The 15,253-nt window shown below is 39.6% G+C and overlaps 1 protein-coding gene across 1 annotated transcript in view; it reads left to right on the top strand.

Moving 5' to 3' along the window:
• Positions 1-14,891, top strand: part of cnpy1 (canopy FGF signaling regulator 1) — a 30,837-nt gene extending 15,946 nt beyond the window's left edge. Inside the window, exons 4-6 of the mRNA XM_021309089.2 lie at positions 5,648-5,860; positions 8,812-8,908; positions 14,735-14,891. Of these exons, the coding sequence (XP_021164764.2) occupies positions 5,648-5,860; positions 8,812-8,908; positions 14,735-14,775 (351 nt within the window). The 3' untranslated portion in view covers positions 14,776-14,891. The remainder of the gene's footprint in view (positions 1-5,647; positions 5,861-8,811; positions 8,909-14,734) is intronic.
• The last annotated feature ends 362 nt before the right edge of the window (positions 14,892-15,253 follow it).

The raw sequence follows: 15,253 nt of genomic DNA, 5'->3' as shown, positions 1-15,253 counted from the left end.
GTCCTGCCCACAGTGGCTCAGTAATGGCTCCCTGCCCAATGGGAATTGAATGGAGGATAGCATCCCTGAGAAGCCTATTCTCTGGTCAAACTGGTCACACCCTGCCCCATTCTTCAAACAACGCTGTGACTGACAGCTCCCTTTCACAGGGCTCTGGCTGCCGAGGAAGAGCCTTAATTCCAATCCATTTTGTAACATGGCTTGATAATGACTGAGACCTAAGCCCACGGGTTGAAGATGGACAAACGTGCTTCTATTGTTCAGTGGAGGAAGAGGGGTCCTTTTTTGTCTTTGTTTTGTTTAGTTTGGATGAGCTTGTGAAATTGTTTACATTTCAAACACCAAATGTATAGTAAGAAATGCTATGTCAGATGGTGGGGGGGGGGAACACACCAATGAAAGTAAAAATGTCTATTATTTTTTGTTTAATGAGGATAAATTGCAGCCTATTATAAAGCAATTGTCCTAACATTTTTCTCAAACATTAAGGCATTTAGTTTTTTTCAAACCACCAAGTCAACGACTCGATTGCTTACATTGTTGCTGACTTTGCAGCAATACCGCATACAGAGCATGCATGTAGTGACAGTGGAGAGGAAAACTCCCCTCTAACAGGAGGAAACCTCAAGCAGGACCAGGCTCAGTGTCATGTCATGACAGACTGGGTTCTTTTTAGAAGACAGAGCAGACATACACACACACACACAAAAACAGAAGCATTGTTCCAGGAGTACTTTCTATTTGACTGAGAAGTAAAAACGTAATGGATTGAATTCTATTGGGTTGTATACCAGAATGATCAGGGAATTGAGTAACTTTAAAGAAGTTGGCAACTACTGGCAAAGAAGTCAAAGAAGATAGAGAACATTGTCTCAGAACCAGATGTCGGTGGTAACTAGTTATATTTACTCAGTATCGCTACTCTTACTTGAGTAATATTTCTGGGTATTCTACCTACTGTGAGTAACTTCATGAGTAAAAAACAGATTTGTTTTAACCAAAAACACACCAGAGACAAAAACCTCAAGTTTATGTTTGTCAGAATTAGTTCTGATGAACCCAGACACAACCACACACTGAGCTTTAGTTTTAAGAGTTTTATTGAAGTTAAGATGAGTTGTGGACAGAGAACGAACCAGTCTTGACTGTGCAGACGCAGGAGGATGTAGATGGCAGGTGCTGGAGGACTGGAGAGAGCTGGAGAGCAGCAGGTGCAGCGCCGAGAACCAGCAGCACAACAGAGCGTTCTTGGAGGAGCAGGGGCTGCTGTAGAACCAGAGGTGCAGCAGAGAAAGGTCTTAGAACGCAGAGGCTGCAGTAGATCCAGCAGCGTGGCATAGAGGGAGTCCCTAGAGGCGCCTTGGAGTTGTAGGTAAGCCAGCAGTACAGCAAATAGGTTACTTGGAGCGCTGGAGCGCTTGAAGTTGCAGGTAAGCCAGCAGCACAGCAGTGTGGTACTTGAAGGCAGCAGACAGGTATGGACGTGGGAACCTCAGGCAGGGAGACGTAGGGGAACCTCTGACATACAGACATGGGTAACTTCTGACAGACAGACGTGGGAAAATCTCTGACTGACAGATCAGGCTAGGTAGAAGAATGACGACAATCCAGCAGGGAAGAGAAGACTGAAGAGGACTTTTGTAGAGGGGTGAGCAGGTGGAGCGAGTTCTGACTTGATTGGAGCCTGACAGGTGTGACTGATTGCTGTGGAGTAGAAGCTGGGTGTATGGAAGGAGGAGAGTGCTGAAAATATCCAGAGGAACCTGCCAGGCCAAAACTGTATCATGACAATGTTAAAAGTAAGATTTCTTATTTGTACACAAGCTTTGCTATTTTAATGTTATTTTCTATCTGCTGAGCTCAATGAGCCATTTAGAGGTGAAATGAACCTACGGTAAACAGTAGATATTGTTATTGGAAGTACTTTGCATTGTTCTAACATACTGTATATACATTAACTGCTGTGTGTATTGCTTTCAAGTTTAATATAGAACATTTTATTTAAAAGTGTTTTCGTTTGTCTTTAATTTTTACATAACCTTATATTTTTGTCTGTCCGATTACATAATTTTAAAATGGTAAATCATCAGCTGTTATTAGTCTCTCAGTACTTGAGTCACCTTCGTACTGAATACTTTTAAACCCTTGAGTAATTTCTTGGCTAACGACTTTTTTCTTTTACTTGAGTAAAATATGTTGAAGTAGTGCTACTCTTGAGTACAATCTTTGGCTACTCAACCCACCTCTGCTCAGAACCATGACTAAAATATCTAGAACCTAAAAACCCACACACTCAACTGAGATTGCCACATTTGTTGCTGGAACAACTTAAACAATCTATAAACGATAAAATGTTTAACCTTCTATTGTGGAGGGATGTTCTTAAAGTCAATGATTCTAGCAAACCTGTCTTATGGAGCTACTGTTGGGCCAGGCTCACCTAACCACTGGGAAGTCTTTACATTACGTTCATACTGAGCCTGGTTCTGTTGGAGGTTTTACCTTCCCGTTAAAGGGGAGTTTTTCTTTGCTAGCTCAGTATGAGGGATTGCTGCAAAGCCATGGACAATGCAGACGACTCTCCCTGTGGCTCTACGCTTATCCAGGAGGAGTGAATGCGTCGTGTCAAGACTTTGATGCAATCAACTGGGTTCCCTTATATAGGATATATTTGACCAATCTGTATAATCTGATTGAATTTGACTTTGGAAAGTCCCTTCAAATGACATGTTTCGTGAATTGAAACATGTGAATTGAATTAAGCCCTTGAAGGTTTTACACCAAAACCCAATCAGATGTCATCACTGTAATATTTTAACTAAGTTCCGTATTTTAGATTTTATCAATTTAAGCATTTTAAAACTGATGTTCAAATCTCTTAATGGACTATCAATAAACTGCAGGGCTATAGCAGATCGACCAGGGCAGGCTCAGATGGCAAATATAAGGTTCCTTTCAGTCAAGCTTATTTTGCTGAAAGTACTCTCTCTGTGAGACGTACTAGACTTTGGAACTCACTCCCTATCAGTTTAAAGTCTCTAACCAGATTCAGCATTTTTTTTAAATTGTACCAAATCTGGGCTGTGCCAAAACCAGCATTGCAGCAAAGTAGCATGATTTCAGCCCTCTGCTGTATTTGTCTGTATCTAAATATGTTGTTTTTATCACCGTCAACCATTTGGTCATTGTTATATAGTTCTTATATACAGAAGAACATGAAGGTTAGACAGACGTTTGTCAGAGAATCTAGATAAAGACCAGGACTTCTGGACTCATTATTTCGAGAGATGAGTTTAAAATGGAAATATTTGGATGCCAGAACAGAAAACAAGTCTGGCATGAATCAAATATATTGTTCTAGGAGAATAATGTCATACTAACTGTGAAGCTTAGAGCTGGAAGTATCATGTATGGGGATGTTTTTCTGCAGCAGGACTCTGCCACTAGTTATGTGGTTGGATGTTCTAACCCCCCCCCCCCCCCCCCCCCCCCCCCCCCCCGCCTCCAGAATATGTATTTTTATTATGTTTTGTCTAATGAGTTAAAATAAGTTCGTTTTTGGTGTTTCCCATTAAGTAAATAACTTCCCCATAGATAGATAGAAGTTTAGTTTATGTTAATATTTCTTTTGAAAGAATTAGAAATAAGGTTCAGATTTTTGCGTAATAATGGAAATTTTAAAATATGTATGCATTCAATGTAAATGAAAAATAAATGTAATGAGAAGAAATGAAAGAATGGTCTCTAAATCATTTCGGTCTCTAAAGACGTGCTGATGAATCTCAACTCTGTAACAGATAAAATGTGAAACACAATGTAAAAAGAATAATTTTTTAAAATATGAATGTAATCTAGTTAGATATAACTATAACATTCATTTATATGCTAGAATATGACATAGAACAAAACTATTACAATGTTCTATAATGTCTTTTTTTGCACCCATTTTTAGCAAGTTGCCTCAATCTGCTGTACAGAAACATATTTTGAGATGAAAACTGTTATAGTCTAGTTCTATCTAGGTATAACTGTCCAAAATAGTACAGTAAAAATAATCCAGGAAACATCCAAACTTCAGTTTACTAAAAGCTGTCAAAGTAATCCCAAGAAGATTTGATTGATGGGTAAATCTCATAATTTAGTCAGCATCCCATCATTGGTCAACAGCCTGTTCAACCTTTGAACCTGAGCTGAATTACCTTCCTCCTCAGCTCGTCACTGCTGAGCTCAAGCTTTGCAGTTGCCCATAAAGGCAGAGGTATTGCTGATAGCTTAGATCCAATTTTCTTTTAGCATTGGGTCAGGATCATTGATAGGCAGACTTCTGTGTTATGAGTAAACATTGTCTGAATGTAATATTCAGAAAACAAATGAAGGCTCCATTAAATCATTTGACATTGTTGCAGAACACAGAGACTCTTCCCATTCGGACTCCTGGATGCCTTCCAACACCCCCACCCTCAACTATTTATACCTTTGATCAGCAGAGGATGGAAAGGAGGTGATGAATGAAAAGACACAACAGAAGCAAAGCGGGGGCAATAGAGATAGGCTGTTTACCCTGCACTTGGCTACTGGTGAGCTTGCCTGCCACCTCCTCCTTCACCAATTCCCCCTTCCCCCATTTTTGAACCTAGTTGGAGGTGTAAAATAGCACCGACCTACCCCCTCTTATTTGCCCTTTTCTGTGCCTTCTTCTTGCCCCCTCACCTCCCGGGTGTCACCCTGTCACGTCATATACTTCCGGAGATGCTGGGATTTGGGCACCTCACCTATTTTGACCTGTCTAGACAACACTGCCTCTCCTTTTTATTCCAACAGAGCAGTGGAGGAAGAGAACTGTGGTGGAGATGTGGGGAGGCAGGTTAAAAGTCAGAGTTGCAGGGGACGTTTGTTACCATGCAACTAATAAAACAGAGCGGAAGCAAGAGGTCACGCTGATGACCCACCCAAAGCCCTGTGGTGTTGCTCTGCTGACTTTGGGTCAACCCAGACCCAAGCTACAACTACCAATATATGGCTACTTTTTTCCTTCAACATAAGCCAGCACTTTATGCTGCTCGTTATGCGCCTTGTTTATTTTCAGTTTGTGCCACATCGTTTATACATTTAGGTAAATCTAGAACCCTTGAAAATCTTGGGGGCCATTTGTGGCCCTCAGAATTATTTTGTGTGACACCCAATTTCAATTCAAGAATGGTACAAATTTCACAGACAGTGATATTTGATAAGTTGCAGCAAGCATTTTTGAATGGGTGACGCAAATCCTTTGTCTCAAAGTGACTCAAAAACATCTAACAAAAGGTCTTATATGTCTTTCTAGTAAAGTGTGAGAGCATTTTTATATTTCGGATCTAAAATGAATTACTTATCCATTTTCTACTAAAATCCAACAATTTTGTTTATTAAAACATTCAATGTTTTGTTCATTGTTGAGCATCTAAAAGTAAAGGGAAATCACAATGAAAATATTTTGTTTTTATTTAAAAATCGAATATTTCTGGCCTGCAAGGGGGGTTCCGTATGGTATAACATTTGGACACCACTGATGCCACATAACAGATAACTGCACAACAAAAATAGTCAGCCAAAACCAGGAAACAACTCTCATGTGCTCTCAATTTATTCCTCCTTTTATTGTGACTAGGTCCCATTTGCTCGCTCTGAAACACACCTCAGTGAGCTCCTGGACGGGGTGTGCAACAGCATGAGCGACTATGCTCTGTACGTGGACCCGGATACCCAACACAGGCAGTACAGGAGATTTGCTCCAAGAAGCAGTGGATCCTCGGAAGACTTTCCAGACTTTAAAAACTTCCAGTTCGATGGACCCGAGGCATCCAATAACCTGAAATTTGCAGTGAGTACACAACAGCATCATTGTACAGTTGAAAAACGAGATGTGACATATATGATGGTTTTATTCAAGGAAATTGGAGTCATTTGCTGAGTAGGTTCTGGTTTATCTGTTAGGTGAAAGATTTACCCGCTGCTGTTTGATTTGTGACATATCTCTCTGAACTGATTTAAACTTGAAGGTGTTGATGGTTCTGCTCCTCTTTGTCTCAGTTGATCCACAGAGGAGGCAGGAAGTTCTATAAAGTTCTAAGCTAACGTTTCATAATGTTAGAAAATCACCTGCCATACTTTTTTGAATAACTTGTTAGTCAGATTTGCTGTAAGTTTATTCACATATAGAAAATAATTGTATTTATTTTCAATTTACTTTAAATGATCTAAACAAAGAAGGCATTTAAACATTTTTTTAATGTTTTTCAATGGCTGGGCCTGACACCTACAGTTTAACTAGAAAAAAAGTGATATACTGTGCTCTAATAGTGAAACTATCTGTAGATGCTATCCATAAGCATGTTTTGTGGAGTTTTGGCAGAATATATTCATTACAATTGTTATTAGATAATTATTTCACAAATAATGTCAGAAATAAAACAAGTTTACCAACATTTAGCTCCACCAATGGCAACGCATTGCAACATTTTCAAATACATCACCTCAACTGTAGAACAGTGATGTGTTAATTTTACTAGTAAAGTGAGGACTTTGATGTCAAGTGAGGACCTTTTTTTGGTTCTCACTTTTTTGGTAGGCTAGGGGTTAGGTTTAAGACTAAGATGTCAATTAAGTTTAGGGTAAGGGTTAGGGTTATGCTTAAGTCAGAAAACGGTTGAAAATGAATGTAAGCCAAGGCACGGTCCTGACTTTGTATTTTAAACAAGTGTGTGTGTGTGTTTGTCCACCTTGATGCCATAAAAAGTACCTCTGAACTCATGAGGTTGTGAGAAAACTTCCCAAGCTTTTCCACTTGCATCCACATTGTGGAGCAGACAACTGGTTCTGTTGTCACCCTACAGGGTGCTGCATCTTACTCCTTGTATATACTTAGGCAGGTATTTATAAATATGAATATCTCCCCCATATAATTTAAAAAAATACCGTGCACACAGGGTCATTTTTTAGAAAACCTTTTATCCACACAAACCTGTGTAAATTCACCATTGACCATTTTTTTAAAAATGGCAGACACATGGGGTCTGTCAGCCAGACAGAGTCCTTCAAAATAAAGGCTATGTTAAACGGCATTGTGCCTGTGTAAAACAGCTGACTTTCAAGCGCTTCTTCTCCTTTGCACATAAACATATTAGAGCAGTTGGGCTTGAAAAAACAAAATAAAAAGCCTCTGAACAAGCTGTAATGTTCCATGTATGCTTTTACTTTGAAGTCTTGATACCGAGGCAAAGACAGTAAATGCTGTGCCATGCCGAGAAATAAACTACCAGAGATGCGTAGATTAGTGAACTTGTCCAGTTTAACATTGATTAGACACATATTGTTAACAGTGAATCACAACAAAATAGAAATCAGCTCCTCTCTGTCAGCATTATTTTTTTTACTCCACTATATGGCCAAGTCTATAACAATGGCCGCATGTCAACGCTGTGATGCACCAGACTCTAAAACTCCTTCTGGTGTTGTACACATGCAGGCTCAAAGACATAGTTTTTAGAAATCTCCACTTTGGCTGGAGTTTTCTGTTTTGGGCAAGTAAAATGCCGTTTCTGTGGATGAAAGGCATAACTGCATAAAAATTTATCCATTTACACAGACGAGGTTTTAGTCCTTGACCCACAAGTGTTCTGTTTATTGTGCTCTGTTAATGTTTTTAGGTTTTTATCTCTGTTTTGTCCTTTATTTGTTTTGCAGCACATGGTCAACCATGTGTAGTTGAGTTATGCGTATATTCTGTTTTGTGCAGACCTGCTATAAGCAAGGATTTTATTCTTTTCAGTTAAAAAGTGTAAACATGAGTGTCGGGCAAAAAACGTGTATCTCCATTTTCAGTTAGAATCAGCTCTGTTGCTTACCCCCCATACCTTTGTGTGGTTTTAGTGATTGATATGCAACTTTTCAGGAAATAAAAAATGCATGTATGCTTTTAAATACTTTTCATTGGATGTTTGTTGACAAGCTTTCTGATTGCAACGATGTGTAAAATAAGCCATTGGGATGAGGTCAACAGTGTACTATTGAACCAAGTGTTCTGTTTATTTATTTATTTTTATTTAATCAAGCTCAGTAAAGTTGACACCAAGCACATGAAGAATAGAAAAAAGTATGTCATCATGCCTTTTATCTATCACTAGGACTGTGTTTCGATTGACCAAAAGGATTCTGTTCTAATCCACAAAGAAAACTCTGAACTAAGACAAGTACAGTGCATTCATACTGTCATGGTGACTGACCACATTGTCACCAAATGCTTAAATTGCTGAACAGATTGGGAGACAGACAGGCAACATGGCCGCCGCCCTGTACTGTCATACTCTCCATTGTGCATAAAGGCCTATTTAAGTGTGTGTGTGTGTGTGTGTGTGTGTGTGTGTGTGTGTGTGTGTGTGTGTGTAAGTGATCAAGAACCTTTTTTGCTCATTTTACTATTAAAGCGAGGACTTTGTTGTAAAATGAGGACCGAAAAAGGTCCTCACTTTTTTCTGAGCCATTGGTTAGGTTTAGGACTAAGGTGTGAATTAGATTTAGATTTAGGTTAGGTGTAAACTGATAAAGGTTAGGGCGAGGTTCTGGGTTAGGCCATAGCAAGGCTTGAAAATGAATGGAAGTCTATGGTAGCCAAGGAACGGTCCTCACTATGCACATTACGTGTGTGTGTGTGTGTGTGTGTGTGTGTGTGTGTGTGTGTGTGTGTGTGTGTTTGCTTGCCTGGCAGATCTAGTTCAGCTCAGTATCTCCCTGAATGCTGAAGCATATCTCCCCTCTGTGTGTTTCTCTTGGCAGTGTGAAACACTGGTGGAGGAGCTGGAGGACGACATCATCTCTTTACTCGGCCAGGATGAACAAAATGTGCAGGAGGAGTTATGTTACAGAGTCTCAGGTAGCTCATATTTTCTTTATTCGTGTTACTGTTCTCCCTTTGCCCTTTGTGTGAAGTGGAACCTTTTTAGAATAGTGTTGGAGATTCCAGATCTTGGTCTGATTCAATGCAATGGCAAATTGATTCAAATTATTTTTTTCTATTTTTTTCTGCTTGTTTACATTTACTGCATTTTTAGTGTCAGGGTTTTCTCTAGGCTTTTCAATAAAGGGGAGATATCATGCTTTTCAGTTCTTCCTTTTCACTTTGAAAGCATTCAGTTGTGGTCTATTTAAAGTTGAACTGTGATGCATTGTCTGAATTCCTTGTTATTTTTCCCCCATTTTTTTTACCCTTTTATTTTTCCCCTTTTTACCCCTGTTCAGAGGTGCGTCTGAGAGCAACTCATTTTGGTACAAAATTTTTTTTTAAGCCAAACATATTTTCCAGGGAAGAAAAACTCTTTTTCAACTTAAAAAGAATAAAAAATTAAACTCCCCAATGTATGTTAGAAGTAGTAAAGAAAATGGCAGAGAAGAAGATAGACACCTCATCATAAAGCCTGCAAGTGAAGTTGAAAGGAAAATGTTGACATTAAATCCTTAAAGAGAAACCATAACATGGAGAGAAAAAAAAGTTGAGCTGACAAAGATACAGCTGTCTGGAGTCAGGTTGAGGTGTCCGAACTTGGGAGCACCAAACCAGCTGGTGGCCTCATCCTGTTGGGCGGTGTTACCGCCAGTTTTACCAGCACATGACACAGTGTGGATAAAATAATGAACAAGTATCTCCAAATATTTACCTTTTGGTTTGAGGTAAATTTAGATGGTTACAACTTGGACATAATTATGTGTTCCAACAAAGCTAGGATGCCAAGCACAGGCAACCAGACTGAGGGACCATCGATACATAAAGCATCTAGTTAAAGTGCAAGTTACTAAGGGACAGTTAACCAGGTACACAATGTTGATAAAATGATTGAATTCAAGAGTTCCAACACCTTCCATGGTTACAGGTGTATAACATAAGAAGGCCCTTGGCATGCAGACTGCTTATACAAACATTTGTGAGAAAAATGGGTGGTCTCAAGTACTCTGTGAGTTTCATATTTGAAAGCAAATTGATTGGGAACACCAACTCAACAAGGAGGCAGGCTGCATAGCAGGATTGGTGAATGCTGATGTGGGTAGTCGATTTATGTGCTATTATGCACTGCTTTAAGTTATTCAGTGTTTAAGAAATAACTCTGTCTGTTAGGTGTTGTCCGGTGAATATCAGTCCAAACAACTGATATCAGGACAATAGTTAAAAGAATGCCCGTGTTTGAATCACCCTTTCAACATCAACCTCTACACACATATGGAATAAATGTGTGACAACATCTCTTCAAGTTCAAGAATTTATTAAGAGAAATAAAGTGAACATCCAGAAAACACCACTATAGATTGCCTTTTATCTGAATTAACACAATGTTTCAATCAACAAATCCTCACTAACAGGCTAGTGAAACTTAGCTTCTTTTTATCTTGTTTTTGCTTAGTAGTTTAGTTAAGGAACTATGTATACTTCAGAATGATTCAGTGAATCCTGGTTCACTGCAGGTCCAAGTTAGAAATCTAAACTCCCTCTTAAAGAATAAGATCAAATTAGCTTAATTAATTTAGAACAACATTTGATTTGTGTTTCAACCCATTCATAATGCAAATACTGAGTTAAACAAAACATTATTTGAGAAAATACAATTTTGAATGATTTGCTCAGTGATATTCAGTACCTTTTAAGACACTTTTATTAATTCAATTATTCCTCCAGGAAGCTAGGGGCACTGTAGCAATCAATGGCTTGATGTGACAACAGAAACATTAATATCCCATCAGCGTATAAAACCCTTCTGGAAATGAAGTTTTTCAAAGCCTTAAAAACACACTGGAACCACATCAGCAAAGCATAGTTTCTAAGCTGCTAGCGGAAGCTATCGTGTTAGCGTGGCCAAGCTTTGAAAACAGTGAAACATTAAGTAAACCATTCTAAACTTTCCCTGTTTATTTCTCTGCCAAACCTCTCCCGTTGACTCTGGTTGTGGCTACGGGACGTCTGGTTGCAGTGAATTACTACAAGGCAAAGCTGGTTATCTCAGTAGCGAGCAGGTGGCTAGCTCAAAAAGGGAAAACAGACGTCGTTTGGGAAGCCAGACCTGGCTGGCGAGCTGTACACAGCTCCAAGGAAGGGGTGCGCTTGGCCTGCGAAGGGGGTCGTAGCATGGGCTCTCTGCATGGCCTTTCCAGTGTTAGGCACCTCCGCATAGCCTTGCCCGGTGTGGTTTCACAGCTTTCCTGCAACAGCTGAGTAAAATCTCATTGCTGGTTTTGGCATAGATGGATTATTTACTCTGGTGTCTGATTACGCAGAAGATAGGCTACAGACTTAGCTTCAATCCAGCCTGCAGTATGTGGCGGTTCTCGTTGGATCCTCCGCTCTGCAGAGGGAGATGGGTGTTCTCCCTAACGCTGCTAGGGCATGGGGCCAAAAGAGGGCGATTAAACAGGGAAGCAAGTCTATATACAGTGAGCCCCCCTGCTGTGAGGGGCAATCCCTAAGTGCATGTAAAAGTCTCATGTGTCACGTAGCTTTCAACTCAGTCTGATGTATCCCACATGGTGATTGCACAACATCCCCCAGGAGCTCCAGATGTCATGCTGGTTTCAGATTCAGAGCTTTACGGGAAGTCCAAGCAGCTACATCCAAACCTTATCTCATTAAGCAGAATTCAAAAGACTTTGGTTGCAGTGCTGTACAGCACATCCCCACTGGACTCTAGAGCAGTGGAGATGTGGTCTCTGGTAAGATGAATCCTGCCTCTCTGACTGGAGAACTGCTCTTGTCTCACGGCCTTGAGTCAAATGTGAAATTAGGTGGAGATGGGATAATGGTGTGGTCATGTTTTTCTTGAGTGCCGATAAATCTTTAACCGTATCTTTGCAGTTTCACAAAACACTTGTTTGCAACTTTAAGGTTTTACTTTTGGAAGGCTGTTGGGTGTAATTTATTTAAAGGAGCAATAAGTGAAATTTTATTGTTTTAGATAGAACTAAAAAATAGTGATGTGAAGAACTAACGCTAATATTTCAGATGGACTATGGTATGACATCACACCGCATCTCTCTGCTGTTCTCCAGTCTCTTGTTTACATAGCCGGGCAGGCTGCGCGTGCATATATGTGCATGTAAACAACTGCCACTCAGGGTTTAGCCCCTCCCTGCCTTAAAATACCACTATCAGAGCAGCGCAGCGCAGCATTGGAGCAACATGGCAGAGAGCACCCCCAGCAGATAAAAATCTTCTCTTGCTAACAGCATTATAAAGTTACTAACTTCTCCACTAGAAATTTTCCTCTGAAAGGTGATGCTGTTTTGCTGTGTTTTTATCATTTACAAATATGTGCATTGGAGGCCACGCATGACAAGGGAAAGGAGGGGACGGGTGTCAGCTATAATGAAGGTAGAGAGAGGCCCGGCTTGTCATACATGTTGTTTTGGTCTACAGACTCAAGCACCATCTAGTGGTGAAATATCACTTCTTGCTCCTTTAACTTTTTAAACCCACCTGGCCCAATCTCACCTATTTATCACGCTTTAAAAGTAGATTAGAACTTGTCACATTTATTTCTTTCCTAAATACCTCTAAAGAGGAGGCTTAAATGTTTAGAAAATTCAATTCAATTGAATTTTATTTATATAGCGCCAATTCATGAAACATGCCATCTCAAGGCACTCCTCCTGAAGAAGCGTAGAGCCACACTCTACGCCACAGCGTAGAGAGTCGTCTGCATTGTACATGGCTTTGCAGCAATCCCTCATACTGAGCAAGCATGAAGCGACAGTGGGAAAAAAACACCTCATTAACGGGAAGAAAAAACCTCCATCAGAACCAGAACCAGGCTCAGTATGCACAGTCATCTGCCTCGACCGACTGGGGGTTACAGAAGACAGAGCAGAGACACAACAAGAGAGACAAAAAAGCACAGAAGCACACATTGATCTAGTAATCTGTTCTACATTAGATGGTAATAGCAGGTGATCTGTCTTCCCTGGATGATGTCACAGCTAACAGAACGCCAGACCAGGTGTACCTACTATGAAGAAAAAAGAGAGAGAAGAAAAAGTTAAAAGCTGAAATGACGACAAGCAAGGCAAAACTGGAGAACAGTAGAACTCAGTAGAGTGAGAAAAATAGGCCCTGATGTCCTCCAGTAGCCTAAGCCTATAGCAGCATAACTATAGAGATAGCTCAGGGTAACATGAGCTACTCTAACTATAAGCTTTGTCAAAAAGGAAAGTTTTAAGATTAGTCTTAAAAGTAGACAGGGTGTCTGCCTCACGGACCAAAACTGGGAGTTGGTTCCACAGGAGAGGAGCCTGATAGCTAAAGGATCTGCCTCCCATTCTACTTTTAGAGACTCTAGGAACCACCAGCAGACCTGCAGTCTGAGAGCGAAGTGCTCTGTTAGGAACATAAGGGGTAATCAGAGCTCTGATATATGATGGAGCTTGATTATTAAGGGCTTTATACGTTACAAGAAGAATTTTAAATTCTATTCATGATTCAGCAATGGGAAGCATATATACAGTAAAGAGAAGTGGCCCAAGGACTGAACCCTGTGGTACTCCACAAGTGACCCTAGAGTTTGAAGATTTATTATTAACATGAACAAACTGGAATCTGTTTGACAGATGAGATTTAAACCAGTCTAATGCATTCCCCTTAATTCATGTAGTTTCGCAGTGTTTATTTTGAAAAATATTTAGGCGAAGCTCAGAAAATTGGATTTTTCCTTGGTTTAATCACGTACAAATCAGATATAGTGACATTTGCAATAATTGTTCCCCTTGCAAAATATTCGTTAATGCCTTAGTGTCCCACAAATACTAATATTTATATTTAAATTTTATAACTTTTGAGCTGTACTTGATTTCTATCAGATATGTAATTTCAGGTCAAAATTGCTCCTAAAACCCTCTTGGCTTAAAGGGTTAAAGGAGACATAAGCTAAATTACACCACTAGATAGAGTGTTGAGCTCTGTCTATAGATCAAAACAAGAAATTTGGTGAGCCACACCTCTACTTGACTCACAAAACAGTAAGGCATGGCCCATTGCTGGTCAAACTCCAACAACTAACCCACTTGCCGCAATTGTAGCATTAAATTGAATTGAATCAATATAGTAACACAAGTCTAACAATACTGTAACACCAACAAAAACAAACATTTGACTTAATCCTGTTACTCACCATTCTGGAGGGGAAGAGCTAGCTCGGAGTCAAACTGAAGCCACTTATGCTCTCAAAATGCTCTCCACCTTGGAAACACGACGCCAATGTTAATCCTCGTCTCTTTCCTTATCTGATAACCTTTTTGACAAACACTGTTGTTTTTTTGTGGTATTAATGGGTTCAAGTGGATTCTCAGATAATGTAGCTTAATCTACTGACAAGGCAACTAATTGTGTATTTAGGCCTGCTTGCAAAACTTGTTTCAGAAAGCTAACAGCACATCACCCTGTACTACACACAATCTCCACAGTGAAAACTTTACAGAGTAAGCAAAAAAAATTGGATGTGTGGATGTCTTTTAAATTAATGGTCGTATTTACAATATGTAAAATCTTGACTCTTTTTAATAAAGCCAGTTTCTGTGTGTTGTCTTGTTCCTTGAATTTTAAAAATCTTTTTACATCTCATCAAATATTGCATCCTGTCCAAATTGATCTAATGGAAAGCCATATTTTTTTGTATTTCTCCATCATTTAGCTGAACATACACTTCTCTTTTTTCTTCTTTTTGTGCAGATTACTGTGAAGAGAACAGTCAGCCAAACGACGAGCTGTAGTGGTTGATATTTTCCTTGACCTTGGTGGGACCAGTTTTTTCCGAGATCAGTCTGAAAGCCTGATCATTTTAACAACTAACTTTTGAAAACAAATAAAAGATTGGATTTTGAAAAACTATGTTTTGTCTCTCCTTGCACACGTTGATCAGTGATGTCACTGAAGGATAATGTCAACCTTTGTCCTCTTTTAGTCAGATCTACACACACACACACACACACACTCACACACATCAACATCAAATATTGGCTGGTTTGTAGAATTCAGACTTCAACAGTTGGTGTCTTTACATAGCTGCACGACATGTTCAAATCACCAGATTACTAGTATAGATAAAAAGTATTTTTTATTGCTTACACTGTAGGGACCTTTTCAGGAGCCAGGGTAGTTTTTTGGGGGATGTTATTTCCTTTTCTTGCATTTCCATTGGTGTAACCAAGGGTAACAAAATCGATTAGAAATCTACCCTGTTAACAGTCC

Source organism: Fundulus heteroclitus, chromosome 6, assembly GCF_011125445.2.
Source record: "Fundulus heteroclitus isolate FHET01 chromosome 6, MU-UCD_Fhet_4.1, whole genome shotgun sequence".
NCBI classification, from domain to species: Eukaryota; Metazoa; Chordata; class Actinopteri; order Cyprinodontiformes; family Fundulidae; genus Fundulus; species Fundulus heteroclitus.
The sequence above is the reverse complement of the archived record's forward strand: the minus strand, read 5'-3'. Positions and strand labels throughout refer to the sequence as shown.